At 51.0% G+C, this 25506-nt stretch overlaps 12 protein-coding genes across 12 annotated transcripts; 9 read left to right on the plus strand and 3 right to left on the minus strand.

Moving 5' to 3' along the window:
• Positions 1-297: 297 nt before the first annotated feature.
• Positions 298-729, minus strand: N7509_002651 (uncharacterized protein; the record flags this gene model as incomplete). The annotated part of the gene is made up of 2 exons (XM_056627288.1): positions 298-399; positions 460-729. 2 exons carry the CDS (start codon positions 727-729, stop codon positions 298-300), a joined length of 372 nt encoding a protein of 123 aa, XP_056493083.1.
• Positions 730-1716: 987 nt separating this feature from the next.
• Positions 1717-2451, plus strand: N7509_002652 (uncharacterized protein; the record flags this gene model as incomplete). The annotated part of the gene is made up of 1 exon (XM_056627289.1): positions 1717-2451. One exon carries the CDS (start codon positions 1717-1719, stop codon positions 2449-2451), a length of 735 nt encoding a protein of 244 aa, XP_056493084.1.
• A 465-nt stretch (positions 2452-2916) lies between these two features.
• N7509_002653 (protein-transporting protein BCP1) lies at positions 2917-3895 on the plus strand (the record flags this gene model as incomplete). The annotated part of the gene is made up of 3 exons (XM_056627290.1): positions 2917-2991; positions 3057-3293; positions 3350-3895. 3 exons carry the CDS (start codon positions 2917-2919, stop codon positions 3893-3895), a joined length of 858 nt encoding a protein of 285 aa, XP_056493085.1.
• Positions 3896-4104: 209 nt separating this feature from the next.
• N7509_002654 (chorismate mutase ARO7) lies at positions 4105-5124 on the minus strand (the record flags this gene model as incomplete). Its single annotated transcript, XM_056627291.1, has 3 exons — positions 4105-4182; positions 4244-4895; positions 5054-5124. 3 exons carry the CDS (start codon positions 5122-5124, stop codon positions 4105-4107), a joined length of 801 nt encoding a protein of 266 aa, XP_056493086.1.
• A 903-nt stretch (positions 5125-6027) lies between these two features.
• mdv1 (uncharacterized protein) lies at positions 6028-8007 on the plus strand (the record flags this gene model as incomplete). Its single annotated transcript, XM_056627292.1, has 5 exons — positions 6028-6253; positions 6276-6530; positions 6595-6810; positions 6866-7677; positions 7732-8007. 5 exons carry the CDS (start codon positions 6028-6030, stop codon positions 8005-8007), a joined length of 1785 nt encoding a protein of 594 aa, XP_056493087.1.
• A 1287-nt stretch (positions 8008-9294) lies between these two features.
• N7509_002656 (uncharacterized protein) lies at positions 9295-11352 on the plus strand (the record flags this gene model as incomplete). The annotated part of the gene is made up of 1 exon (XM_056627293.1): positions 9295-11352. One exon carries the CDS (start codon positions 9295-9297, stop codon positions 11350-11352), a length of 2058 nt encoding a protein of 685 aa, XP_056493088.1.
• A 549-nt stretch (positions 11353-11901) lies between these two features.
• Positions 11902-13680, plus strand: snf4 (AMP-activated serine/threonine-protein kinase regulatory subunit SNF4; the record flags this gene model as incomplete). The annotated part of the gene is made up of 6 exons (XM_056627294.1): positions 11902-12048; positions 12380-12573; positions 12639-12793; positions 12888-13244; positions 13332-13441; positions 13498-13680. 6 exons carry the CDS (start codon positions 11902-11904, stop codon positions 13678-13680), a joined length of 1146 nt encoding a protein of 381 aa, XP_056493089.1.
• A 547-nt stretch (positions 13681-14227) lies between these two features.
• Positions 14228-15691, plus strand: N7509_002658 (uncharacterized protein; the record flags this gene model as incomplete). Its single annotated transcript, XM_056627295.1, has 2 exons — positions 14228-15200; positions 15522-15691. 2 exons carry the CDS (start codon positions 14228-14230, stop codon positions 15689-15691), a joined length of 1143 nt encoding a protein of 380 aa, XP_056493090.1.
• Positions 15692-15742: 51 nt separating this feature from the next.
• On the plus strand, positions 15743-16417 carry N7509_002659 (uncharacterized protein; the record flags this gene model as incomplete). Its single annotated transcript, XM_056627296.1, has 1 exon — positions 15743-16417. The coding sequence occupies one exon, from the start codon at positions 15743-15745 to the stop codon at positions 16415-16417; it is 675 nt and encodes a 224-aa protein (XP_056493091.1).
• A 1089-nt stretch (positions 16418-17506) lies between these two features.
• Positions 17507-18493, plus strand: atfB (bZIP transcription factor atfB; the record flags this gene model as incomplete). The annotated part of the gene is made up of 1 exon (XM_056627297.1): positions 17507-18493. One exon carries the CDS (start codon positions 17507-17509, stop codon positions 18491-18493), a length of 987 nt encoding a protein of 328 aa, XP_056493092.1.
• A 574-nt stretch (positions 18494-19067) lies between these two features.
• On the minus strand, positions 19068-21176 carry N7509_002661 (sugar porter family MFS transporter; the record flags this gene model as incomplete). The annotated part of the gene is made up of 3 exons (XM_056627298.1): positions 19068-20563; positions 20620-20890; positions 21138-21176. 3 exons carry the CDS (start codon positions 21174-21176, stop codon positions 19068-19070), a joined length of 1806 nt encoding a protein of 601 aa, XP_056493093.1.
• A 659-nt stretch (positions 21177-21835) lies between these two features.
• Positions 21836-23755, plus strand: N7509_002662 (arylsulfatase; the record flags this gene model as incomplete). Its single annotated transcript, XM_056627299.1, has 2 exons — positions 21836-21990; positions 22060-23755. The coding sequence occupies 2 exons, from the start codon at positions 21836-21838 to the stop codon at positions 23753-23755; spliced, it is 1851 nt and encodes a 616-aa protein (XP_056493094.1).
• Positions 23756-25506: the final 1751 nt, after the last annotated feature.

The following is a 25506-nucleotide window of genomic DNA, read 5'->3' on the forward strand; positions in this document are numbered from 1 at the left end:
GTTATCTCACTGTACAATAGCCACATGGCCCTGATGTTTTTTTATCAGGGCTCTGCTGCACATAAAAGCATTTAATACAAGGAACGATTTATGATAGAACTACGCTTGAACAACTCTTTTTGATCGCAACTTTTGGCACTGAAACGCTTCATTTAAAACTTTTCTCGCCGTCAAGGCAAGATTTAAGTGGTGTTTCGTCATATCATACATAAGTTATATCCCCCCAAAATCCCGCTCTATCACAAGGCATCAATGCCAGGGGTATTATGATAGTTCATCACAGCAGGATGGAATAATTTATTTCTTGATGCCCTTCTCGCGCAGGCGCTGCTCATCCTCGGCCTGGAGCTCGGCATCGATCTTGGCGCCCTTGGATGGGTTGTTGCCGTGAAGCTTAGCCTAGAGAAAGTATTAGAATGGGACTTGCTTCTCATGTGAAGATTCATCTTTGTTTCTTACCGGCTTGGTAGGATCTTGCTTGCTGAGCTCGGCCTCCTCGTTTTGGACGCTGTTGTGGTGGTGAGAAGAGTCTCCCTTGCCCTCTTGCGAGGCAAGCTTGTTGGCAATAGAACGCTGGTCCTTGGAGTCCAGGTTCTTGTGGCTGCCCTTTTGGCCCTCGTTGTGACGCTCAGGCTGGTTGGCGGACATGGGCGCGTTGCGTTGGTCGCCAGCTTCATAGAAAGCGGCGCCGCCGACGTTGGATTGACCAGCTCCGTGCATACCAGACATATTGATATTGTCGATGAGGAAAGTGGTGAATTGAAAATTTCAAGCGAGAAGAGAAGCGAAGGGTAGAATCGGATGTTCTTAGACAGAAAAAGAAAAGCTTTTTGAGTTGTTATTTCATCTAGAGGGGTCCGAACCAGGTTGGTCTTATACCTTGACCGGGCATCTGGTGTGATGTCATGCTAGAATCACTGAGATCATAGTTGTGGGGCGAGGTCACAAATTGTTGGAAGAACCAACATAGCTGTGGGCAATCGATCGTGTGAGTATCTGCTGGACCCTTCTTCGATGTTCAGAGCCCTTACATCAGAGGAGAGAAGACCCAGGAAAGAGTTTGATGGGTTGCACTGACGATGCGCAACAAAATGTAGACTGATGCTTCATCAGACTAGCCTAGCTCCCGCCCCACTGCGCCTCCCGCCGACCTTATATGATACATATCACTTACGAGTATTGCTTAATGGCAGAGATTTGGCTCTTAATAATCCCATCTACAGTTCAACGTATTATACTCTTTTTGAAACAAAGCAATCTGCACCTTAATTATGCTCTCGGGATCGTACAATGTATCATATCGTTCTGGCTGTGTGTTGCGGCTCCAGCGGGCCTTGAGAGTCGCAGCCCACCGCTTTTGAATTGAGGCGCGACACCTTCAAGCTGGTCATATCCTCTTCGAACATCTTGTATGCGCCTCGTTAAAGCCCTTCCCAGTGTCGTACCCACGGCATTGAGGTCCAGGTCTTGGTCCCCCAGTCAGACCTCAATGCTGCACCGGATCACAGTGGTCGCCGCGACCCACTCCGGCCATCGGAGTCGATTCTGCACACTGCAGCTGTAAGCTCGCCATCTCCCCTCATACCGTCGGGTTCTTCTTTTGACGACGATTTCCCTGAATACACAAAAAATTTATATCTAATCTCATACACCAGCCCATCTCTTGTTCACCAGATATTCTCGCCATTCCACCGGCAATTCATTACCTGCCGCACAATGAGTTCATCCGCCCCCGCATCAACAGAGGTGCAACCCCGCTTCCAACAGCTCTTTGCCGAACTGGAGAAGCGATTCCGATCTACCACCCTAGGCGACGATAAATGGTACATTCTCGCGACCTCTACACTGGCAGCCAGCCCGGACCCGGAACGTGCAGACCAGCTGTATCAATACATCTGTTCTCAACCAGGCTACTCAACCTCCCCCGCACGACAAGCCTTAGTCCGCCGTCTGCGGGAGGCCCTCATTAAGTCCGTTCCAATCGTGGGTGTCTGTAAACCCATTGAAGCAATTCTATCCATCAGCAAAGTCGAGCGGGAAGAGGACAAGGATTACACCTTTACCCGCGAGGGATGGCAATGTGACCAGGCAAACCACGACCGCGGCGCGGAATGGATGCAGAAATTATATTCGCGCAACACGACAGGCACGCTGAACCTGTTTAGCGCGCATAAGGATTTCTCCTGGTTGTCGGAGGAAATCACCTACGGTCTCTTCCTTTCTGATCGCCAGGTTCTGGATGATGTTGATACTCAGCTGGTTGTGTTGCCGGGCATTATGAGCCAGAATCTGCCGAATGAGACTCATTGGCATATTCGTGGCACGAGGCGCTTAGGGCTGCCTAAGGAAGAGGTTCAGATTATTTGGGACTGTGTGCAGCTGGTTGCCCAGTTCTTTGAGATCAAGTTGAACAAGGTGCCCACTGTCGAACAGGTGGAATATGATGTTTAGATGGATAGATTAGAGAGTGTATAGACAAAATTTGACGAGACAAAACTTCCAAGCGAACTTGAATGTCCAACTTGAAGTTACTAGTACTCTGCTAGGTATATATTTTGCGAGTTCCAACTACGGAGGTTCATGCCATCCGAATTTCCCGACAATCCATTGTACCTCGATAGAAGGAAATGGATTCTGCTTGAAACCGAGAATTTACATTCAAGTTTGAATTGGAAATACTTTTGAAAATCGTAATTTCCATAGCTCCAGTGGTACTAAATCCCCAAATATTATGTAGTACCAGGATGGCTCCCTCAGGCACGTCCCGGTTGACCTCACTGATAACACGATAAGAAAAAACTTTCGAAAGCCTCGCGGCCGAGAGCAACGGGGCCCGGCAGATGGGAGCGGAGTGACTTCAACTCCAACTTCCCTCCGCTTCGGCATCTATTTATTCACCTAGAATACCAGAACACAATGGTTAAGCGCAAACAAGATCTCGGCGATGTGCCCATGGGCGGCACCAATGCTCAGGATGAGGACTCTGACTCTGTGCGAATCCCCCCCCCCCCCCACCTTGCACAGCTCCGCTGCGAACAGCGTCTAACTTCCTATAGGACATTGACATGGTCAATGTTGATTTCGAGTGGTTTGACCCGCAACCTGCCGTCGATTTTCACGGCCTTAAGAATCTCCTCCGCCAACTATTCGATAATGACGCCCAGATCTTCGACCTGTCCGCACTGGCCGACCTGATTCTGTCGCAGCCAACGCTGGGCTCGACCGTCAAGACAGATGGCAACGAGTCGGACCCATATGCGTTTTTGTCAATTATCAATTTACAGGAGCACAAGGTACGCTTATGATATGCATTGCTCCGGTACCAAGCATGAGCTAACAAGCGACACAGGACAAGCCCGTTATCCAGGACCTGACCAAATACATCAAAACCAAGGCCGCCGCCAACCCCTCCCTCGCCGCCCTCAATGAGCTCCTTTCCCAGAAAACCGTCCCACCTATCGGCCTGGTTCTCACCGAGCGTGTGATCAATATGCCAGGCCAAATTGTTCCGCCCATGTACAATATGCTGTTGGAAGAAATGGCTTGGGCGATCCAGGACAAAGAGCCTTACTCCTTCACTCACTACTTGATCATCTCGAGGGGATACGAGGAGGTTGAGTCAAAGCTTGATATCCAGGAATCACGCCCGCAGAAGAAATCAAAGAAGGGGTCCAAGGAGAACCCGCACTATTTCTTCCACCCGGAGGACGAGGTGCTGCAGCGCCACGCACTATGCTCGGGCACGCTCGAGTTCACGCACCAGCAGGATGACGGCCACTCCGACTCCAAGCGAGCATTCCAGGAACTTGGTATCCGGACCAACGGCAGCTTGATTCTCATCGACGGTGCTCAGTTCGAGCCGGCCGTTAAGGCAGTGGGGGAGTATCTGTCTTAAAAGAAGTCTGGATTGGTTAAAAAATACACCAAATGAGAGATCATTCATTCAATTCATGTCCGATTTACGAACTATTCTATGCGCTGGATTCTTCTTTTTTGGATTATTCAGTCCCTTTCTCCTCTGTATGCTAGCAGCTTGAACTTTATAGAGATCACCAAAAGAGCCAAAGGTTCATAAATTCATGTCGATAAGCCTCCTTTCTACTTCTACTCCCATTGAGTACCCTTGAGACGTTGCATCAGGTATTCGACCTCAACCACCTTTGTGAGAGGAATCACGCATTCCTATCGAAATTAAGTCAGCAATGGCTATTTTAAGAAGCGCCGGGTGGGGGTTTCTTCTCACCTTATACATGGCCACCACCGCCTCAGCATTAATCTTCTGACCCTTCTCATCCGGGAAAGCAGGATCAGTGCCATAGGTCTTGGCCTTGAGCCCCAAGCGCTCAAGCACCTTCTGCTCAACCTTAGAATCGGTAATGGCGGCATCAATACCAGCCCGATCCTCAGCCTTGATCAAACGGACAAAAGTCTCCGGATCCTTCTGAAACTTGGACTCGGCGACGAATTTGCCAAAGTGGATGCGGCGCGAGAGCGCCTGCAGACAGGCGACATCGCACGTGGCCGCAGAGCCGTAGTTCTCCTGCGTCTCGCCGCGGTCCTCACGTCCAAATTGAGTACACACGGCCGGCAGGACCTCACTCACATAGCGGTCCTTGATGACATCGTTGACGTTCACGTCATTGTCGTGGAGGATGCGGGGGTATTGGAGTGGCTGCAGGATTGGCTCCTCGAGCACCTCGGGGAAGAAGGGGTATTCATCGGGTGATTGGTAACGGCGAAAGCGTGACTGTATACGTTCTTGCTCGCTGAGCATGTAGTCCATCAGGCCCAGGTTGCTGTTTGGGATCTTCACGCCGCCGGGGACATAGACGGTTTTGTTGAGAGGGAACTGGACCCGTTCGATGAAGTGAAAGGTGATGGTGTCCTCGAGCCGACTTGAGGCCTGGAATGTTAATAGCGGTTCTCATGGTGCTACGGTTTGTTGAATGCTTTATGTGCCTGTAGCTCTGGCGGGGCGCCGGGGGGAGGGGGGGGATTGCGCTGGGATGGGAGGTTTTTGGTATGGAGAGTTGAAGGGATTGGAAAGGCTCACATCAGCTGGAAACGGATATTTGCGAGGTCCAATGCCTTGGAGGCATCGGATAAGTCAATGGCGGTGTCCATGGCTTGAGGAGTGGTGAGTTGAAGAGAAGAAGAGCTGCCGAAGTCGGAGTCGATTAGTTTTCTCAAATCGAATGGCGGGTCTCCAATATTTATTGGAGGGGGAGGTTGTCTACTGGGGAAGGCAATGGGTTGTGCGAACTACGCAGAGGGATTCTTTTCGCTTTTGGATCCCGGTCTGGGGTAGTGGCAGCTTTTTTCATGCAAAAGAATATATATTCAGTTTTATATGTGATGTGGTGCTTGCTTGTAAGTACGCCTCCTGCGGGTAGTCGGTACATGATGAGTACCGAGGCCAGTGCATGAGGAAGAGAATAGCTACTTGTACCGGTCAGGTATAGGGAACCCTAGCCACAAGCACCTTGCAGCTCAGTCGCTAGTCTCCGGTAGGGGTGAATGCATAGATTGACTCGTCAATTTAGCGGACAGGGTGCTGCGTGAAGCTGAAACTGAAACTGGCCGTGTGAAAAGGTAGTGTCCGGGCGCCCGTAGCCGGGGAACGCGGTAAAGCCTGCGCGTGACGATTATCTCTCCTGCAACCTCCGAATCTCCCACCTTTCCAACTGCGCATGGGCCTTGGTTGAACCCAAGAATCTCTCCGGCTATGGAGAATAATCACCGCCGTGATGACTCGCCCACTGGGTTGTCCGATATCGAAGAGGGCGAAGGCCTCTTGGGCACCGGCCTCACGGTATGCTTCCTCTCTCTTTCTCTCTTTTCTTTTTCTGGATTCCTCTTTTGGTGGTCTTCGCGAGTAGACCCCTCCATTCGATCCTGCGAGCTGACCATGATGCGCCATTTGGAATAGACCCGCCATATTGAAGCATTTGGGCGAAAAGTCACATCGACCGCTGGCCATTTGATGGGTCCCGCGAGCAAGGTCACAGCACCCATTTTCATAATGCTATGACGGACATCCACCGCGAGCTGCGCCGGCCAGCAGCGCAACGTAAGGTCTTCACTCTGACCCAGACGACCCCGACCGACCTCGTGCGATCCAAGCTCTCGACCTCGGAAATCCAATCGCGAGCCGTTTCCTCGCTCCCGGACGACCTTCTCGATAACCTCCCCGAAGACCAAAGTTCCTACTCCCTATTCCAGGGCTTCCAGGCCTCCCTCCCCGAAGATGAACGTACGAATAAGAAACACCGAAGACGCACCTCCAAGGGGGGGGAAGTTGTTGAAGGACAGCGAGAAAGGTGGGCTTTTGACAGCTGGTCCGGCCGGGTTGAAGGAAGAGCGGAAGGTGTTGAATCGTCGTCTGGAGCTGATGGGCGTGCGCAAGAACATGTGCAGCGCTGAGATTCACGAGATCGATAACAAGATTGCCAACTTGCACAAAATGCGTCAGATCGTTCTTGATCGATTAGCCGGCCTAGAGATGGACGAGGCGTCATTAGAACACGAAGGTGGGTTCCTTCTCTCTGACGTTCTAGAAGTCGACGGGAATTCGCTCTAAACTAATGAATGCAGTTACGGAAATCGATAACAAGCTAGAGGACATGCAAGAACAAGAGGAAGAAACTGCCGAAGACTCTACTGCAGCTGAGACGCCAAAGTCATCGGAGGCCCAGGATGATACCATTGGATCTTCTGGTGACCCGGCCATGGATGCTTCATTCATGTCCGAATCGATCTACGAGAAACTCCCCACTCCATCACCAAGAAGCTTGCGACATCGCTCGATACGTATGGACTCCAATACCCAGTTGCGGACTGCTTTGTGACTGACCTGAGCTCTTAGGTAAACGATCGATGCCGATTCTTCACGAGCATTTCGCTCCTGGCTCTTTAATTAAAGAAATAGAAGCCCACACAGATATGGTCACGGCAATTGACTTTGACTATCCCTTCGGAACAATGGTCAGTGCGGCGTTAGACGATACAGTGCGAGTTTGGGATATGAACGTTGGCCGATGCTCAGGTTTGTTGGAAGGCCACAACGCCTCGGTTCGGTGCTTGCAAGTGGAAGATAATATTGTTGCCACGGGATCTATGGATGCGTCAGTCCGATTGTGGGACTTGAGCCGCGCTCGGCCCGCGACGCGAGATGGTCGCCTCAACAAGCATGAGCGCGATGCTGAAGATACCGAAACACACACTACACCGGTACCACCTTCATCAAACCTCGAAGACTGCCATGTCTTTACGCTCGATGCGCATGTCGATGAGGTGACCGCTCTTCACTTCAAGGGCAACACTCTCATTTCTGGATCCGCGGACAAGACATTGCGGCAATGGGATCTGGTCAAGGGACGTTGTGTTCAGACGTTGGATGTCATGTGGGCAGCTGCCCAGGCGTCTTCGTCCTCCATGACTAACGACGGCAGCTGGCGCCCGACCGGTCGGATGCCCGATGCATCTGCAGACTTTGTTGGAGCAGTGCAATGCTTTGATGCAGCTCTGGCCTGCGGTACTGCCGACGGCATGGTTCGCCTGTGGGACCTTCGTAGCGGCCAAGTCCACAGGAGTCTTGTGGGCCATACTGGTCCGGTCACATGTCTGCAATTCGACGATATGCATCTGGTGACAGGAAGTCTGGATCGCAGTATTCGGGTAAGTCTTTTTTTGTCTCATTCGCAACTATTGAATGATACTAACCCTGGATAGATTTGGGATCTGCGAATGGGCTCGATCTACGACGCCTATGCCTATGATAAACCTATCACCAGCATGATGTTTGACTCGAAGCGCATTGTTGCCGCTGCGGGTGAGAATGTTGTCAAGGTTTACGACAAAGCTGACGCTCACCATTGGGATTGCGGACCTGGTGTCGGCATTGACGACGAAGGCCCTCTTCCCGCAACCGTCGAACGTGTTCGACTCAAGGATGGGTATCTTGTTGAGGGCCGCAAAGATGGTACATTGGCCGCTTGGACCTGCTGAACAAATAAATCCAAACCCGAATCCTAACCACCCTCACCACCATCACCGATATAACCCTCCTCATTCACCTCTCCCATTGTCTCTTTGTCTGAGGATCCCCACCAACCCCTCACTTCCTACTCGTTTTGTACAGTATTGCACCCTATGTCTAGAATTGGATGCAGCGTCCGACACATCTGGAGTGGCAGGACCATGATATCGATTTTTTTTTTCTGTACGTACAGTAGCATTGCGCCATCCAATTCAAATTCATTCTTTGGCATTGTGAGATCAAACGAGTCGTAATAGTAGATGTAAATACCGTGACAATATATATCACTTTGAAAGTGGCTTTCAAGAGAGCAGTCTGATGTAGAGGTAATTGAAGTAGACCTCGGGAGACATCAATGCGACAAAGAAAGGCGTGCGGAGTCACGGTCAAAGCTACTCGAGAACCTTCACCAGGGCCAACCCTGGAACTTCCACTGTGTCTTTATTTCAAATTTGAATCCTCTCACTTCCATTTTTTTCTTCTCATCGCATCTGCGACACCAAGACTACTAGCGGTCTCATTCTACCTCAACGGGCCGCTAATCGATCGTCGTCCAATTGTTGCGGCTCCACCCCCTTCCCCTTCCAACCCGCAGTCACGTTCCGTCGCGCGTCTGCGCGTCTCAACTCTGCAAAGTTCGGGGTCGCGATCGACAATTGAGACCAGCAACGCCGCGCATTACTTGAAATCTTGCTTGATTTCACAGTTGGCGCAGACTTGTCACTTTCAGCCCCCGCGATCCGGGGGATCCTTTGCTTGCGACGCCCTTGATCGTCTGCGCTACCCCGTCCCTGGGCTGGCTATACCTCCCCACCACAACCACCTGATTCACGCCTAGACTGGTGTTTGATTCCCCAGGATTCCGAGTTCTTGACTGACAGTCGGAGTCCAACTGAAAAAAAAGGACTGGTCCTGGCGTATCATCCGTTCATCCCAGAGCTGCTCACGCTGAAACCGACGAGTGTAAGTTTTTTTCTTTTTGTTTCTATTCCTGGTTTCGTTCCTTTGTCCTTCTCACTGCCTTTTAAATGTGTCACATTCATTGTTTTCATTATTTGCCTGCGAAACCATGTCTTGATATCTGCCGGGCATGACCCTTCAATGTCTACTTTTCCACCCCTAGCATCTATCCCATCTGCAGGTATCCACCTATCTGCTTTCCCGGGCTCAACCTGATACTCTGCGATTCACCTGTTTTCTGTCAAATTGCTCTTTTCATTCCATTTTTGTCTCAGGGCTGAAAGAATAGGTGTAGCATGTCTAAACGCGCCACGGCGGGCCGGGGTGCCGGATCTCCTCAACGGCCGTTCGAAACACTGCTTGACTTTTCCAATGGTCCTGTTTTACCGCCAGTGGCTGTTGGAACATCACACAATTATGGGGCCACGGGGCCGACGGCATTGCCGAAAGAAGCAGCACATGATCCAATTCAGGATGTTATGGGCATGGTTAAAAGAATCAACACTGGCCTTGACGACAGCGAGCAGCGAATATCTCTCTCAAGAACTGGCTCTGCAGTGCCTTCCAGAAGCGGTTCAATCCATACCAGCCGGCGTACTAAGCGAGAACCTACGCCGGACGATCAGCTTTTCCGTGCGTTACGAGAAGCAACTGAGTCGCCGACCAGAGAAGTGCATTCTGATAGGACACCGACCCCGCCTATTCCACGAGCAGTCTCTACGGATTCAAGTCCTGATATACCACCACCTAGACGCAAGAACAGCTTGGTATCGGTGATTACGAACTCCCCGATGTATCCGAAGCCGCTGCGACAGTTGTCAAACTTCTTTTCCCGTGAGGAGCCTGATGACGGTACTCCACATCGTCACAGCTCGGTCGACAATGCCTCTGAAGTATCATTTGAGCTGGAGCGCACAATCCATGATGGCGAGTTGCAACGTACGCGACCAAGCGACCATGGGTCGAATCTTTCCAAGGCCCCTCGAAGGCCCTCTGGTGTGCAGCTTCAACCGACGATTGAGGAAGAGGATGAACCGAGTTCCGTGCTGGCTGACCAGTCCGAATTTATCAACCCTGCCGATCAGACATGGACCGCCGAAGCAAGGACTGTTTTTCCATCTCGTTTCCAATCACTTCCTCGCTCGGAGTCACGATCGGATGAACCTGTTCTGCAAGAACCCCAGCAATGGGATTCATCCTCAAGTTCTGAGAGCCGCATACGAGACTACATGCGCGATATTTCTGGAGCTGCACTAAAAGGCGTCGATTGGATTGCCATCAATTGGTTGAAAACCGCAGGTATTCTGCTCTTTTCCATGCTTCTTGTCGGCGCCTACCAGACAAATATTTGTGACGGCCTTGGCCTATTTGCCCCCTCTGGTGAATATTCGAACTTCCCTTCAAATGGAACCGACCCAGCTGTCCGCGAGATCCGAAGTCGAATGTCAGACATGAGTAGCCAAATATCGTCATTATCGAAGGAACTGAAGTCTTCTCGATCGGAGCAAAAGGGCCTGACGACAGGGCTTCCCACCAATATGCCATATAACGCTCAGTTAAGTTCTATGGACCTCCAGATCAACTTTCTTTCCCCGTCAAACGGAGCCATGGTCGATCCTCACACAACTTCACCCACAGCTAGCGAAAGCACTGTCAAGCCAGTTTCCCGACTAAGGAAGTTACTAAGGGGCCTTGGCATGTTTTCTTCGGGCGATACAATGAAATCAGTTCACGAGCAGCTAGCTGCACTGTTACCCTGGGAGGAAGCTGGTGATTGCTGGTGCAGCGTGAAGGAAGCCCAGCTCGCGGTTTATCTTGGTCGTGCTATCGTGCCGGAAGAACTGGTCATCGAGCATATCCCAATGACGGCAACTTTGGATCCAACTTCAGCACCAAAAATCGTCGAGATGTGGGCACAATTTGTTGTCGTTGACTCAGGTTCAAATAATGGACAAGAATACGAGTCTGACTTTGACTGGAAGTCCCCTTACGGCGCCGGAAAGAACCAACGTCAATCCAAAAAGCCCCGACCAGCAAAAAAGCAAGGTCTTGGGAATTTCAACCTACCTGGAACAAACTCACTTTCTGAAGTCCTCATGAGTGCCTTGAAGAGATCGAACCCGCATTCTGACCCGAAGGACTATTCGGACGATCCTCTCCTCGGACCGAACTTCTACCGAATCGGGCGGTTTTTCTACGATATTAAGGAACTCAACTATAGACAGTCCTTCGCCTTATCACCGATCATCGATATTCCAACAATCCGTGTGGACAAGGTCGTCTTGCGCGTGAAGGAAAACTGGGGCTCGAATCAAACCTGCCTTTATCGATTCAAGCTCCACGGGCATACCTGAGTTAGGATGTAACCAAGCTTCCTACCTCTGGTGGTTCTACTTACGACATTTTCTTGCTCTATTTATTCTCTTTCTTTTTGATTTGTTGGATGGTCAATCGGAGTCAGATGAAGCACGGATTTTTCCGCTTTCCTTTTTTTCTGCGGCGCGATGATACCTTGCATTTGGCGAGTAGCAGGAGGCGTTTCAAGGGTTCAATTTCTATAATTTAGATGCAAATATGAACTTGCAAATTATTCTGTCACGCAGCGGGGGTCTACATCTATTCCTAATATCCCGGTGTACCGTACTAGTAGTAGTAGTAGCTTATGTATACACGCCACCCGCCTGAGGCATCAGCCCCAAGCCCCGAGCGGGGGACGAGCAGAGGCGCATTTCTGTTTTCTGTGCCTCGCATTGCCCCCATGATTATTATTCGCAGTAGAAAGAGGGGGGGGGGGGAAACGAGCAGAAGAGTTGTAGATACCAAATGGTCCTGGGGCGAACTTTTATCCTCGTTCCATTCTCTCTCTCCCTTCCCCAGCACTCCACCCACCCCCACTTCCGGTCATGACGAAGGCGGACACTCGGCCTCACCTCTCCGGGCCCTTCACCTCCCTCGGTCACGCGCCTTTCGTGCAGCCATCCTCGTACCTTCGGCCTCCAATGACCTCCCAATCCGAGAGACCTGTAGATCGGGAAGAGCGACAGGGCCTGGTAAGTTGGTGACTTTCTTTTTTCCCCTTCGATTCCCCCGCGCCATTGGTCGACCCCTCCACATTCGGCGGACCAGAGAGACACAGAGTGCGAGAGATCGAGATCGAGTTCAAGAGAGATCCAGAGGCCCAGGAGAGAGTGAAGCGAGCCTCTTGCTCCTCCCTCATCGCTCGCTTCCTTTTCAATAAGGATCTGACCGGGGAACGAGACAAGCCGGGGAAGACGGCCCAGGTTGTGTGATCGAACGGGGTTCCTGAATTGCAAACCTCGCCCCCGTTCGTGGCGGGTGACCAGCTCGCATCCAGATCTTGACTAACGCGGCGTCAAACAGCGTGCCATTCGCAACTTCCTGAAGGTTCGAACCAGTTACGACGTCCTCCCCTTGAGCTTTCGCCTCATCATATTCGACACCTCCCTTTCCGTGAAGGAGAGCTTGAATATTCTCATCCAAAATGGCAAGTCACTTTCGTGCCCTTCCCCCTCCCTTCTCCTCCGCGATGGTTCTGCGACAGCTGAGGAAACCGTGTGGGCGCAAGCAAAAGCAAAAAGCCAAAAAAAAGACTCTGGCTGACTGAAGCGCAATCGGGAAGTACAGGCATCGTTTCAGCCCCGCTGTGGGACTCCAAGGCCTCCAAGTTCGCAGGTCTCCTGACCACCTCCGACTACATCAATGTCATCCAATACTATTTCCAAAATCCCGCTGCCCTGGGAGAAATCGACCAGTTCCGACTTGATAGCCTTCGCGGTATGTAGCGCCATTCCCGCGCTCCTACGCTCCTACGCTCCTTTCCTTTTCGACCCATTGTCAATTCAAGCTGACCAAATCTGGGCGGGCACAGAGGTTGAGAAAGCATTGGGCGTTGCGCCCCCCGAGACCGTCTCTATCGACCCCGAGCGTCCTCTTTACGAAGCATGTCGGCGCATGCTTGAGTCACGAGCCCGTCGTATTCCCCTCGTCACCAACGACAGCCAAACCGATAGATCCCATGTGCTCAGTGTTATAACGCAGTATCGCATTTTGAAGTTCGTCGCCGTCAATGTCAGCGATACACAGAAATTGCGCCGCCCGCTAGGAGAACTGCTCTTGGGCACCTATGATAATATAGCGACGGCGTCTATGGACACCCCCGTCATCGATGTGATTCATATCCTGGTTGAACGGAGTATATCCAGCGTGCCAATCTTGAATTCCGAAGGTATGCTCACGGACCCCATGTTCCTTCCGCAGTTTTTCTTTCCTAGGCGGACTTTACGAATGGTTTGATTGATATTTCTTCTACTAGGTGTCGTATACAATGTTTTCGAATCGGTCGATGTGATTGCCCTGATTCGAGGTGGTGTTTACGATGATTTGAGTTTGACGGTTGGAGAGGTGCTGAAGAAGCGATCACCGGTATGTTGGAGTATATGATTGTTTATCAGGCAGTGATACTAATTTGGTGGATAAAGGAATTCCCGGGTATTTACACATGCTCACTCAATGACGGACTGGATACGATCTTCGATACGATCCGCAAGTCCCGTGTTCACCGGTTGGTAGTTGTGGATGAGTACTTCAAGCTCAAGGGAGTCATCACACTGAGTGATATCCTCCATTACATTCTCCTCGAGGGAGAAAATGACGAAGCATGATTGGGACCGGGACCGGGACTCCGACCCCTCAAACCATTTTATACATACTCTTTGAATTGCATGAAACCGGCGTTCTCTGTTTTGCGTGATCTTGGACAATCGGATATCCTTGACATTTGGGGCTGAATGTACAAAGGTAATGTGTTCTCTTAAAAGGGCTCGTTGAAAAAGATCGAGCCACGGCGCAATGGGGACAGAATTATAGATTTCCTTCCTATCCAATGCTTCCCATGTATCCTAGGATATACTAACCGTACTGGTACCGAGGTACCTACTACTAGGTAGTATTGACAGTACTAGTACTGTCTTTGTAGTCCGAGTCCTCCTGCGCTCCTGCCAGTTCACGCACCACGCACCTTCCTGAAGCCCTTGACAAACACTCCCATGCCCCCTCTACTACTTCTAGTAGCATCTCCTCTTGACTGCGTCCTGTCTCATTCTTCTCTCTACTTCTCTCAGCACATATTACCGCTTCTATTTCTTACCTTTTCATGCTTGAGTTCGAGCCTCTCTGCATCGCTACAACTTGAGCTTTGGATACTGTGATATGGCATCCCTTCGACACATCTTGGGTCTGTCTAGATCGGACGAAAATCCCCCGCGATCTCGTATCACCTGGCATCGTCGGCGTCGTACAGAAACTCCTCCGCCTCCGCCGTATCAGACAGAATCGGACATTGTACCAGATACTCCCTATTCGGCGGTTCATCATACTGGGTCGGAGCGCACGAGCGAGACCGCGGCAGCAGCAGAGAGCCCTGCTACTTTTCAGCACGACGAAGACGCACCGGGAGATGACGATGGCAGCCAGCCTTCTGGGTATGCATCCACTACCCAAGAGCCTGCTCGCAAGAGCGCCGCTTCGAGCCTCTCTCGACCTCGTGGCTCGAATCCTCTAAAGAGCATCATTACCCGCTTCCGCCACAACATATCCAACAAATCCAATGAACAAAGCGAAAGCTCGGAGGCAGCCCAACCACTCCATCATCAAGCAGAGAGTGCGGAATCGGAAGCACCTGTCAGAACTGGACCTCCAGGCCCTTTTTCTCCTCTATCTCGGAACCCACCTTCTGCCGGGTCGGAGGCTACAGAGCAACAGCGAACTGTGAGCGCTCAAACGGCGGAAACACAGGACTCGGAAAATACCAGCGCAACAGTGCATCGGCACTCTTCTCAGCACGGCATTCAGACGCCAGTTTTAGAATTGCAGCAAGATTGCTTCTCGCCAGCTTTCTTCGCAGACTATGGGCCAGAGACCAGTCACTTTGCCGAAGGATCAGATCCCTTTGCGGACAGAATCACCCCGGCACCGACACTTGCCCATGTGCCTTCAAAGCGCTCTCCAAAGCACTCTTCAACGCGCTCCTCGAACCAGTCTTCCAGACATACCCCCAAACAATCCTCGAAGCAATCCTCGCGTGATCAGAATAACGAGAGTAGTGGATCCACTCTGATTCCACAGCTTCCCAGAGGCCAGTGCTTTTTTAGCTCCCGCCATGCATCTAATGCCAGCTACGGGAGTCGAACTTATCGACTTGATCCAGTGAGAGCGGCTAATGGATTCAATTCGATTTCGGAACAGTACAATCTCCAGATTAGACTGGACGAAATTCTCGCAGATACTGAATGTAAGTAGATCTGGTCTCGTCTCGTACTAGTAGCTACCTGAAATGGAATTGGGTAGCTAATCTATTCCATCTCAGGTAGCTACTAGTCCGAGACGAGTAGACGATCCTTTGAATGTGAACTAGCTAACGACTTTTGTAAAGCTATATCGGCAGCAAACAAGGTAGACGAGGACCACGTTCAAATCCAAAATCGGGTACTTCAAATTCGCCCAGTGCAATCGAACATGGAGATTGTCACTCAGGCACCAGTTCCGCCCAAATTGCGACGAACAAAGACATTTGCAAATCTGACTCGTCAAAAGAAGCCCAAGCCTCTGACTGCCCTACAGGGAAGGTCTCTGGAATCTATGTCTCGTCTTGGTGGACATAGCTATCTCGTCTAGGGGTCGAGATTAATTCCCGAGCCGTTGCAGTTGCCGGCGTGTTTTGTGGCGATGATTTCGTACCTCCGAAAATATGGCCCCAACACAAACGGTCTATTCAACGAGGGCGGTGATACCCGGGCTGCCAATCGTCTGTACGACTACTTTGCCAGTCACGTATTGGACGCAGAGAAGGAGGATTCTAAGATTGCGATAACCATGCGGACGATCACGATGCCGCTTTGGGAGGACTTGGAACAAACCTTGACTGTGGGTGTTACATTCCAGGCACTTTTGACGGGGCTGCCGGACGGGCTCCTCGGCTCTGTCCACCTGTTCGAGGTTCTTCAAACCATCTGCACTGCCAACATAGCTGCGCCTATCCCAACCACCCCAAGAATCCAGCTCATCACCTTTGCCATCATTGCATTGGCCAGCGACATGCAGCGTGCTTTACTCTGCGCTACTTTTGGGTTATTGATCTGGCTTCGCCAAGCATCGGATGCGGATCAGGCTGTTTTGCCTGAAGGGCCCCAGCCCGGGACTCCACTCCGACGAGTGGCGTGTCTGCAAAGTCTAGATTATCTTGCACGGGCTTTTGCACCGACTCTGCTTGGATATCGGCACCTGCGAGACAACCCCGAGGAGGCCGGGTACTTTGCTATCGCACGGCTACTGATGGAAGACTGGCAAGGAGTGAACCGGCAGTTGCGGGATTGGGCTGCAGGGGTAAAGCAGCAGGAGTGAAGGGGTGTTTTCTTTTCTTTTCTGTTCTTTTCTTTCTTTGTTTCTTTCCTTCTTTCAGGTCTTTCAAGTCTTTTTAGTACAAGTGAAACGAACATGGATGTGTACGATGTTCATGTATAAATTAGCTCTTGTTTTCTTTTTTTGGTTGTATACATTAAACAGGGTCCACTTTGATGGGTCCACGTACCGATGGGCCGTTGCTATTGGACGGCCTGGCTTCCCGAATTAACTTATTCTTCCTTGAATTGAGAGCTCCCCATCGAAACTAGTAGCTACCTGAGATGGGATAGAGTAGCTATAGAGTGCATCTCAGGTAGCTACTAGTCAGCGATTAGAAGCGAAGACAAGGGCAGTCAACATGGTGTATCAGCTTGGATGCTGAGTCTACAGTAGTAACTTTAAGTTGAAACTAATTGCTCGGCAGTAGATACTGTCTTTATTTCCAAGTTCCCAACTGTAACCCCCTCCCCCCTGGCTTGTCGTAGTCAGCTTCAGGGTGATGTCAAAGACTGCAGAGAGTTCATTGTGCCAGGGCTGACCATGGCACTGCGTTTGTCTTCCCTCCCCTCTCCGCTGCTCTGGCACGGCTCTTGCTCTACTTTTGACTCCTATCCTGGTCTGTCCCACATACACCTCATCTCACTCTCCACGCGCATTCGCCCGGATCTACTGGACCGCTGGAAGTTCTGTCCGACCGTGGCTCCAATCGGTCGACCGACACCTGGGCCTCTTCTCTTCAGGCACCGGCCGGCCTCGCATCCGTGGTTATTGGCTGCTGAACCCCAGCATCGCACCTTTGCTGGTCTTGACGCCCGAAACTCTGGTGCTGTGGTCGGTGTTTCCATGTCTGCAAGCTGTGCCTGGTCCATTTACCATCGACAGAAACAGAAGATCCAGAGCCAGAGACCGAACCAGAGGCAGAAGCAACCAGCAAGTGGAAAGAGAATCAGAAACAGAATCGAAATCAGAAACACAAGTCCAAAACAGAAACGAAAAGCTCCTCCGACGCCCAAAACAGCACACCTTCACACGAATTGAGCTGTGACACCTTCCTCGCACCTGCAATTCTCTTTCAATTGAACCGCAACGATGTCTACCAGCAACCTCAACCCCTCCATCGCCCACCACGGCCTCCCTCACGTTGGCCCCTCAGCTTTCCCGACTGCCAACGCTTTCACCGGCGAGTTTCTAGGGCTTCCCATCCCCGAAGACGATCAGCTTTGGGGTCTTAGCCCAGTCTCTCCCACCATGGGTACCGGATGGGATGCCAAAGCGGAGGCCGCAGCCTTTGCCAGCTCGGCTTTGGAACGAGACCTGAAGAACGCTCAGGTCCGAAACGGCCAGCCTACACCTCCACCTTACGATGATCAACACGCGCGCGATTCTTCCAGCTTGGAAATCGAAAGTGCCAGTCGCCGACGTCGAGCCCGCGATTGCAATATGGCAATGGATAGTCTGAGCCCAGACCTGGATGACAACCCATACCAGGAGCGCGCGAAGAGGGCGAAATTCCTCGAGCGCAACCGTTTGGCAGCAAGCAAGTGTCGGCAGAAAAAGAAGGAACACACCCAGCAGCTCGAGTGCAGGTTCAAAGAACAATCGGAGAAGAAAGACGGCCTAGTGGCGGAAATTGCCCGACTACGCTCCGACCTCCTCCTTCTGAAGAACGAAGTCCTGAAACATGCTCAGTGCGGCGATGAACCCATCAAGCTGCACCTCGCGCAGATGGTCAAGAAAATCACCGACACCGACGGCCGTCCTTCAGTGCCCCCGGAGCCTATGGCTGAGATTACTGAGAATATCCCCACTTCCTCATCCGACGGCCCTCCTACCCCGATTGCGACGCTTCCAACTGCGACTCCTGCTTCCGTTGCGGTCCAGACTGCTTCAGCATTGTCCTTTGGCTTTGATGACCCGATGCAATTAGAGCCCATTGCAGCTTCAGTCGCTTCGGTTTACCCTGCAGATGCCTTGGAGCAGCAATTGCGTCGGGACTCAGAGATGACTCTGGTGTCGGAATCGTCGTACGCCTTTTCGACAGATGATACATTCGAGGACCTTATCAACGTACCTTGATATGATATGATGAACGTTTCAAGCCCCTCTCGCGTGTTACAAGGGTTGCTTTTCGGATGGTGGGTAATTAATTAGGCTGGGAAGCAGCAGGCCTGCTATGACTTGAACTATAGTCCTTTCTTCTTCGTCCTTTTTTCTCTTTTCTTTCTTTATGCTTTTCTTCAAAACCAAAATTTCTCCCCGTGTCTCTGTATTTCAGCTGGAGGGTGTTCGGCGTTGATGTGTCTATTGGGATGGAACTATGAAGCAGGTTTCTTACCCATGCTACTACTAGTATACCTGTCCATTACCCTCGTTTGCTTCGAATGCCATGCTGTTATATCCTTTAGCATTGGCAAGGCTTTGCTGGTTTGGAGGTGGCTCGGAGGCTCGTTGTTTCTACTCAGTGGATAGGGCTCCGTGTAACTTGGTCAGTGAATGACACAGATGCAATGCATTCAATAGTATGCTTTGAACATGTCTATATGTAATTGTATACCCCCTCGGAGATTTAATATACCGAGATCTAGTAAAGTGCCAGTGTTTATACATACCCCACTTAGACAGCTCTGTACTTTGGTGTCACAGCTATACATCAATGCCGTCTAGCGGTCGACTCAACATGTGCATGACCGTGCTTGGACTGGTCTGATTTGGCCGTGGTCACGGAATTGTTGCGATCCAGGAACTGTTCTGGACCGTTCTCACGGCCGCCTGGGCCGTTCGAGTCACCGGCTTCGTCGATGACATCGCCTTTCCAACCATGTTCCACATCGGGGTCTACCCCGTCGAACATTTCATTTATCTCCTCCAGTGTCTTGCCCGCTGTCTCCTTGAGACAGAAGAATGTAAATGCAACGATGAAGATATCCAGCACGCCAAAAAGTAAGAACGTACCCCACCCAATCCCCTCCATGATGTATGGCGTGGAGAAGCTCCACACAAAATTAAAAAGCCACTGCGAACCCACGCCAAACGCCACACCTGGCTCGCGGATGCGCGTGGGAAATATCTCGCTTGTACACGGCCAGGGCAGAGGACCCCAGCTGAAGTTATATGCGATGATATCGAGGTATATCAAAGCCAAGGTGGCGATGCCCGCGGAAGAAATTACCCCGTCTTGCGGTGGGTAGTTCTTGACCACTCCTGCCGTAGCAAGCATACACACCGCCATGAACGATGCCCCCATTGCCAGCACGGGGCGCCGTCCGAAGCGATCGGACATGAAAAGCACGAAGATCAGACAAGCAACAACTTTGATAGCACCGAAGATACCAGTCAAGAGCAGATTTTTATCACCTGGCCCAACGAGCAGGGAGAAGAACTGTGGACCGAAATATGCCAGTGCCGTCGAACCAGTCGACTGCTGTGCGAGAAAGATTCCTGCACCAATAAGCAAGCGATGCATATTCGGCCCTTCAAGGAGCTCGCGCAAACGGAAACCAGCCGTGGCGTGCCGCTCTTCTTCAAGACCGCGACACATCTCGTTGAACTCGTCATTCACAGCTTCGCTATCACCCGCCCGGATCCAGACGAGACTGCGCCATGCATCGTCTGTTTTCCCGTGTGCCAGTAACCAGCGTACGCTCTCGTCGAGCGAGAGCATCCCAACCCCCATCAGGAAACCTGGGACGAGTTGTAGACCGATAGGTAGCTGCCACTGCCTGGCGGTAGCTGGCATGGCCTTGACGCCGTAATCTATCCAATATGAGGCCAAGATGCCGATCGTATAGGTGAGCTGATAGCAGGAGCCGAGCTGGCCTCGAATTTCCTTGGGACTCATCTCGGACATATAGATCGGGATGACGGTTGCCGAGCCACCGACACCAAGGCCACAGATGACACGCCCGACGTAGAAGACTGGCAACGAGTGCGTGTCGATGACTTCTAGTATGACACCGAGGCAGAAAACGACTGAGCAAGCCATCATTGCTATCCTCCTTCCAAACTGGTTTGTCACGGGCCATATCAGGAAACATCCCGCTAATGCGCCGGCTTGTTGGATACCCACGGCGATGGCGCTAACGCGGGTTTCTTGGTCGGGGGTGATGTTAAAGGAGGTTTGGAATGAGGCGAAGGTTAGAACCCCACCTGGGACAGTTAGTTAGAGCTTCAATGGCGGCAGCTTTTGGCTCCGTAAGACATACCAATGACGCCCGAGTCATATCCGAACAAAGCTCCGCCGCAGCAGAGTACAGCAGCCAGCCAGTATGTGCGCCATCGGGCTTTGGACAGCCGTAAAGCTTCCATCGCGTGGAGTTGGTCCTCCGACTGTAATTGAGTGGAGTCGAGGTCTGATTGCTGGGGGATTTGGGTGTACGAGGCGAAGGTAGTATTAGATAAATCGTTCCACCAGCTGGACAAACGAGTCCGGGCAGCACCGAGGATGGTATCAGGGACGGGGTGGCGGTGGGAGGTCTTGATATAGAAGGGATTACATGGCTGGACATATTGCGGAGAAGAAGGAAAAGGAAAAGAAGAAGAGTGAAGCGCAATTCATGGAGAGTCTGGCTGTTTCGGGGAGTTGGTTGTTTCCGGATCGGCGTGTCTTATGTCATGGACTGCCGACGGCCGACATTACACAGTTAGTAACACTGCAACACATCAACACGCAAGCATCACGCCATGCAGTTGATCAGGTACAGAGCACAGCTGATACGCGTACATCTGGCTTCTTCACTACACCGCTGTCGATTAGAGTCATTCTGGCTTGGGCCCCAACTTTGAGAATTACAGTAAATACCCTGTAATCAGTCTAGAACTCAACTTTAAGATATTCAAAGCACCTGAATGGTCATTCCATTTCGGTATTGAATTCAGTAAAAGATACTCTTTTCTCTTCTACTGTGTCCATGGATATAGTCTTTGCACAACAGAGTCGATTTACATAAACACCAAGTTATCGGACAAGTATGTAATCAATACGCCATGTGACCAAATTAACCGGACCAAATTGCGGGGGATAAGCTTCCCCCGCATGTAACAAAACAGCCGATTACCACACTTCCGTGAAAAGATGGACTCGCTCCACTCTGGAGAGAATCCACTGGAGCCGATGGCCGATTAGCGATTGATCGCAGCCGAGCACGAAATGTGGATCCACGATGGCGAGGGACGAGGGGCAATAGTATGGGGCATGGCTACACGTATACCCCTGGAACAGAGGATCGGCCTGGAGGCCGAGTGCTGCTGGGAGGTGCTTGTTCCGACGCTATAAGACTGCATATGCAGGCGTACCCCTCCTCACTTTTTCCCTCTCCATTGCTTCCGTTCTCTGTTGAATCCCATTCTGTGCCACTGACCGAAGAATAAAGTCAACACCGCCTCTTTGGACTCCACTGCTTGCTTCTTCGACCCCTCGTCATGGCCAAACGCCCCAACTTCCTCGTTGTCGTCGCCGACGATCTCGGCTTCTCCGATGTGGGCTGTTTTGGAGGCGAGATTCGCACCCCAAATATCGATCAGATCGCAAAGGAAGGTCTGCGATTCACCGATTTCCACGCCGCTGCAGCATGCTCGTAAGTACACACAGCAGCTCAAGCCTGTTCTAAAATTACCCTCCGAAGCTTACCATGGCCAACTTCTAGTCCCACGCGAGCAATGATCATGACTGGTACCGACCATCACATCGCCGGCCTCGGTAATCTTATTGAATGGACCAACATCTCTGGTCAAAATGGTCCCAAGGGGTCTGCTATGAGTACAGCCCCGCAGCGTGGCATGCCCGGATACGAGGGGTACCTAAACGAGCGAGTCGTTGCACTGCCGGAGTTGCTCCGTGATGGCGGGTATCATACAATTATGTCTGGAAAATGGCATCCAGGTCTAACCCCGGAGCGATCCCCTCACAAACGTGGTTTCGTTCGATCATTCGCCCATTTACCCGCCTGCTCCAACCACTACGCCTACGAACCCGAGTTGCGAGACAAGGACCAGATCCCGACCTTTATCGAAGCCTCTTATATTGCTCTGCATATGGAAGATGGCGAGTACGTGCGAAAACTGCCAGAGGACTGGTATTCGTCTGATGGTTACGGTGACAAGATGGTCGACTATATACGCGAGTGGAAGGAGAGTGGTGGCAGTGCAGGTCCAGATGGCAATGGTGATCGTCCTTTCTTTGGATATCTGCCTTTCACGGCCCCTCATTGGCCTCTGCAGGCTCCCCGGGAGTACATTGACCACTACCGTGGTGTGTATGACGAAGGCCCTGATGTGCTGCGCCAGAAGCGTCTGCAGCGCCTGAAGGAACTGGGTATGATCCGGGACAATGTTGAAGCACACCCTGTCAACGCCGAGGAAGTTAAGCCTTGGGATGACTTCACACCTGATGAGAAGAAGAAGTCCGCGACTGCTATGGAAGTTTTTGCTGGAATGGTAGAGTGCATTGATAGTAACGTGGGTAAGGTAGTCGAGTATCTGCGCTCGATCGACGAGTTAGACAATACCTTTGTCTGCTTTATGTCCGACAATGGTGCCGAGGGAGCCGCGTACGAAGCTTATCCGATGGTGCAGAACGGTGTGATGCCTCACCTACAAAAATACTACGATAACAGCCTCGAGAACTTGGGCAACGGCAACTCTTTCATCTGGTATGGTCCGCGTTGGGCCCAGGCTGCTACAGCCCCCTCCCGCCTCTACAAAGCCTACACAACTGAAGGTGGCGTTCGCGTCCCTTTTACATGCCGCTTCCCCAAGAATATCAATCTCAATCCGCAAGGTGTAACGGCTGGTGGTATCACCGACCAGTTCTCTACCGTTATGGATCTCGCACCCTCCATTCTGGACATGGCCGGTCTCAAACACCCGGCCCCGAGCTACCAGGGTCGTGAAGTCGTCTCCATGCGTGGCCGTAGCTTCCACCCTTGGGCTATCGGCGAATCCGAGCGTATTCACCCGAAGGACTTCATCCAAGGCTGGGAGACCTGCGGTCGGGCCGCACTGCGCTGTGCAGACTGGAAGATCGTCTTCATCCCCAAGCCAAAGGGTCCCGAAAAATGGCAACTATACAACCTCGCCAAGGACCCTGGTGAGATACATGATCTAGCAGATCAAGAACCTGAGAAGCTGAAGACTCTCCTCAAAATGTGGGATCAGTATGTTCTGGAGACCGGTATCATTCCTCTCTGTCCCGATCTGGGAGACTTCTTGGAAGCGACTGAGGCACAAATGCCTGAGAATGCATGGATGGAGTTTGATTACTGGAAAGAAGGTGCGCGCGACACACCTGAGAAGTTCACTCGTGAGCCTCCTCGGTTTCAGCGAACGGTGAAGCCGTTCTAGGGACTGCATTGGCGATTTGATTGTAATGATACCTCGCTTGATGAATATATGAAAATAGAATTGATTTTGTAATCATGATGTGGAGTGAAGTGAAAAATTAAGGTTTCTAGATCAGAAGAAGTAGATTTGTTCTCAATCTATCCGTTCAGCCTCGCCTTAAAATAACCATCCCGGTCCCGGGATCGGCACTACCGAGTATGAAAATTGGCCGTACTGAACGGCAGCAAGACCGGACGATTAAGAAAAACTCGGGGCTAGATGAGGGCATTCAGTGCTCAGGGGCGAACTTGAAGTGAGCTGAAGTGAGCTGAAGTAAGCCTCTGGACATTTGTTACGGGATGTGGTACGTCTACCAATACTATGGCGCTCTCTGCACAATATTTTATGAACTTTGCACTGCGGCCCACTTTCTATAGTATTTGCATATATTTCATTTTCAACTACAGGCCTTTTTCGCTGAGAAAGCATTTGAGTCTCTTACTTGGGATGTCCTACCTACATGTCCTGTTCCCTTCAAACCAGTTCCTACTAGGGCTTCTTGGAAATTGAAATTCGCTAGCTCCGGTCACAGTGACAAATTGATTTGTTCCCGTATTCGAAAATTGGAATATTGGTTGCTATACAGCTGGGCAGCTCGAATTAACGACGACCTTCAAGTCACAGAGGTTGTGGGCCCGAAGTGGAATCTCACCTTGGAGGGTCGCTCAAATTCCAAGGCTATTATATTTTCCAAGATGATGGTTTGGAATTAGTAACTCCTGGGGTAGAGCTCTGAGGGGGGGCTACCTTAGGTCTGAAACGGCCAAAGATGCTCAGCGATAGCATCCATGGATGAAGCAGAAATTGCGAGTACTTTTTATTTTCGATGACTCGTTGCTAGTGTTTGTTCTGCTTTAATTGTTTGACGTTTATAACGATTACGGATAGTAAATTCAAATGTTAGCAGTCATTAAGTTGGTTGCTTTGCGCCGGGTGTTCAATGCTCTAATCAGTGTAGTCGGAATATTTCTCTTCACAATATGGTATGTTTCAGGTGATAGTCATCTCTTCAAAACTTCACATGGTCGAAAAATTTGAGCTCTCGTTTAAACCCTCAATAACTTCTTATACGATAGTCTAAACCATTCTGTGCCTGGCTAGGAGTATTTTATGCCATTATCATTGGATTGTAAGGCAATGCGATATCATGGGGCATCTAGCCTTCAAGTTGATAATTATGTATTTTCAGCTTGTGTTTAGCGTAAAAACTCGAAGAAATGGCGAGCCCCCCGAATAGACCATTCGAAAAGTATTGTATGTATACTATTGGCCGCTTCCTCGTATTGTGAAAGACAACACGATTTCTAGCCTTTGGTGGAACTGAGCTGATACTGCTAGTCGTAACTTTCGAGCACTATCTAATGCATCTCTTTGAAATCGCCCATGACGACATGGTAACTATTATCTGCCGTTTACTTGGGTTGACTATGTATTATGATGCGAATGCAAGACATGGCCACTTTTAAACCCGATCACGCGTCCCTGTGAAGGCCCCTTGACTGCTAACCGCCGGATGACGTTGGAAGATTGAATTACTAGGCTACGATACGTAATCAAAAGGAAGCATATGGTGCTCTGCATAAAATAAATCCAAGTACGGAGTACGGATTTTAGGAGTAGAGCTGGGGTTGCGCAGAGTAAAAGGCCATGCTCCGGCCTAACTTAACAGGTAAGGGATACCTGAGCTACCAGCATCAGCAGCGCCAGCCTAG

This window comes from Penicillium cosmopolitanum (assembly GCF_028827165.1).
Source record: "Penicillium cosmopolitanum strain IBT 29677 chromosome Unknown utg000004l:1.0-4361866.0:1.0-4365735.0, whole genome shotgun sequence".
NCBI lineage: Eukaryota > Fungi > Ascomycota > Eurotiomycetes > Eurotiales > Aspergillaceae > Penicillium > Penicillium cosmopolitanum.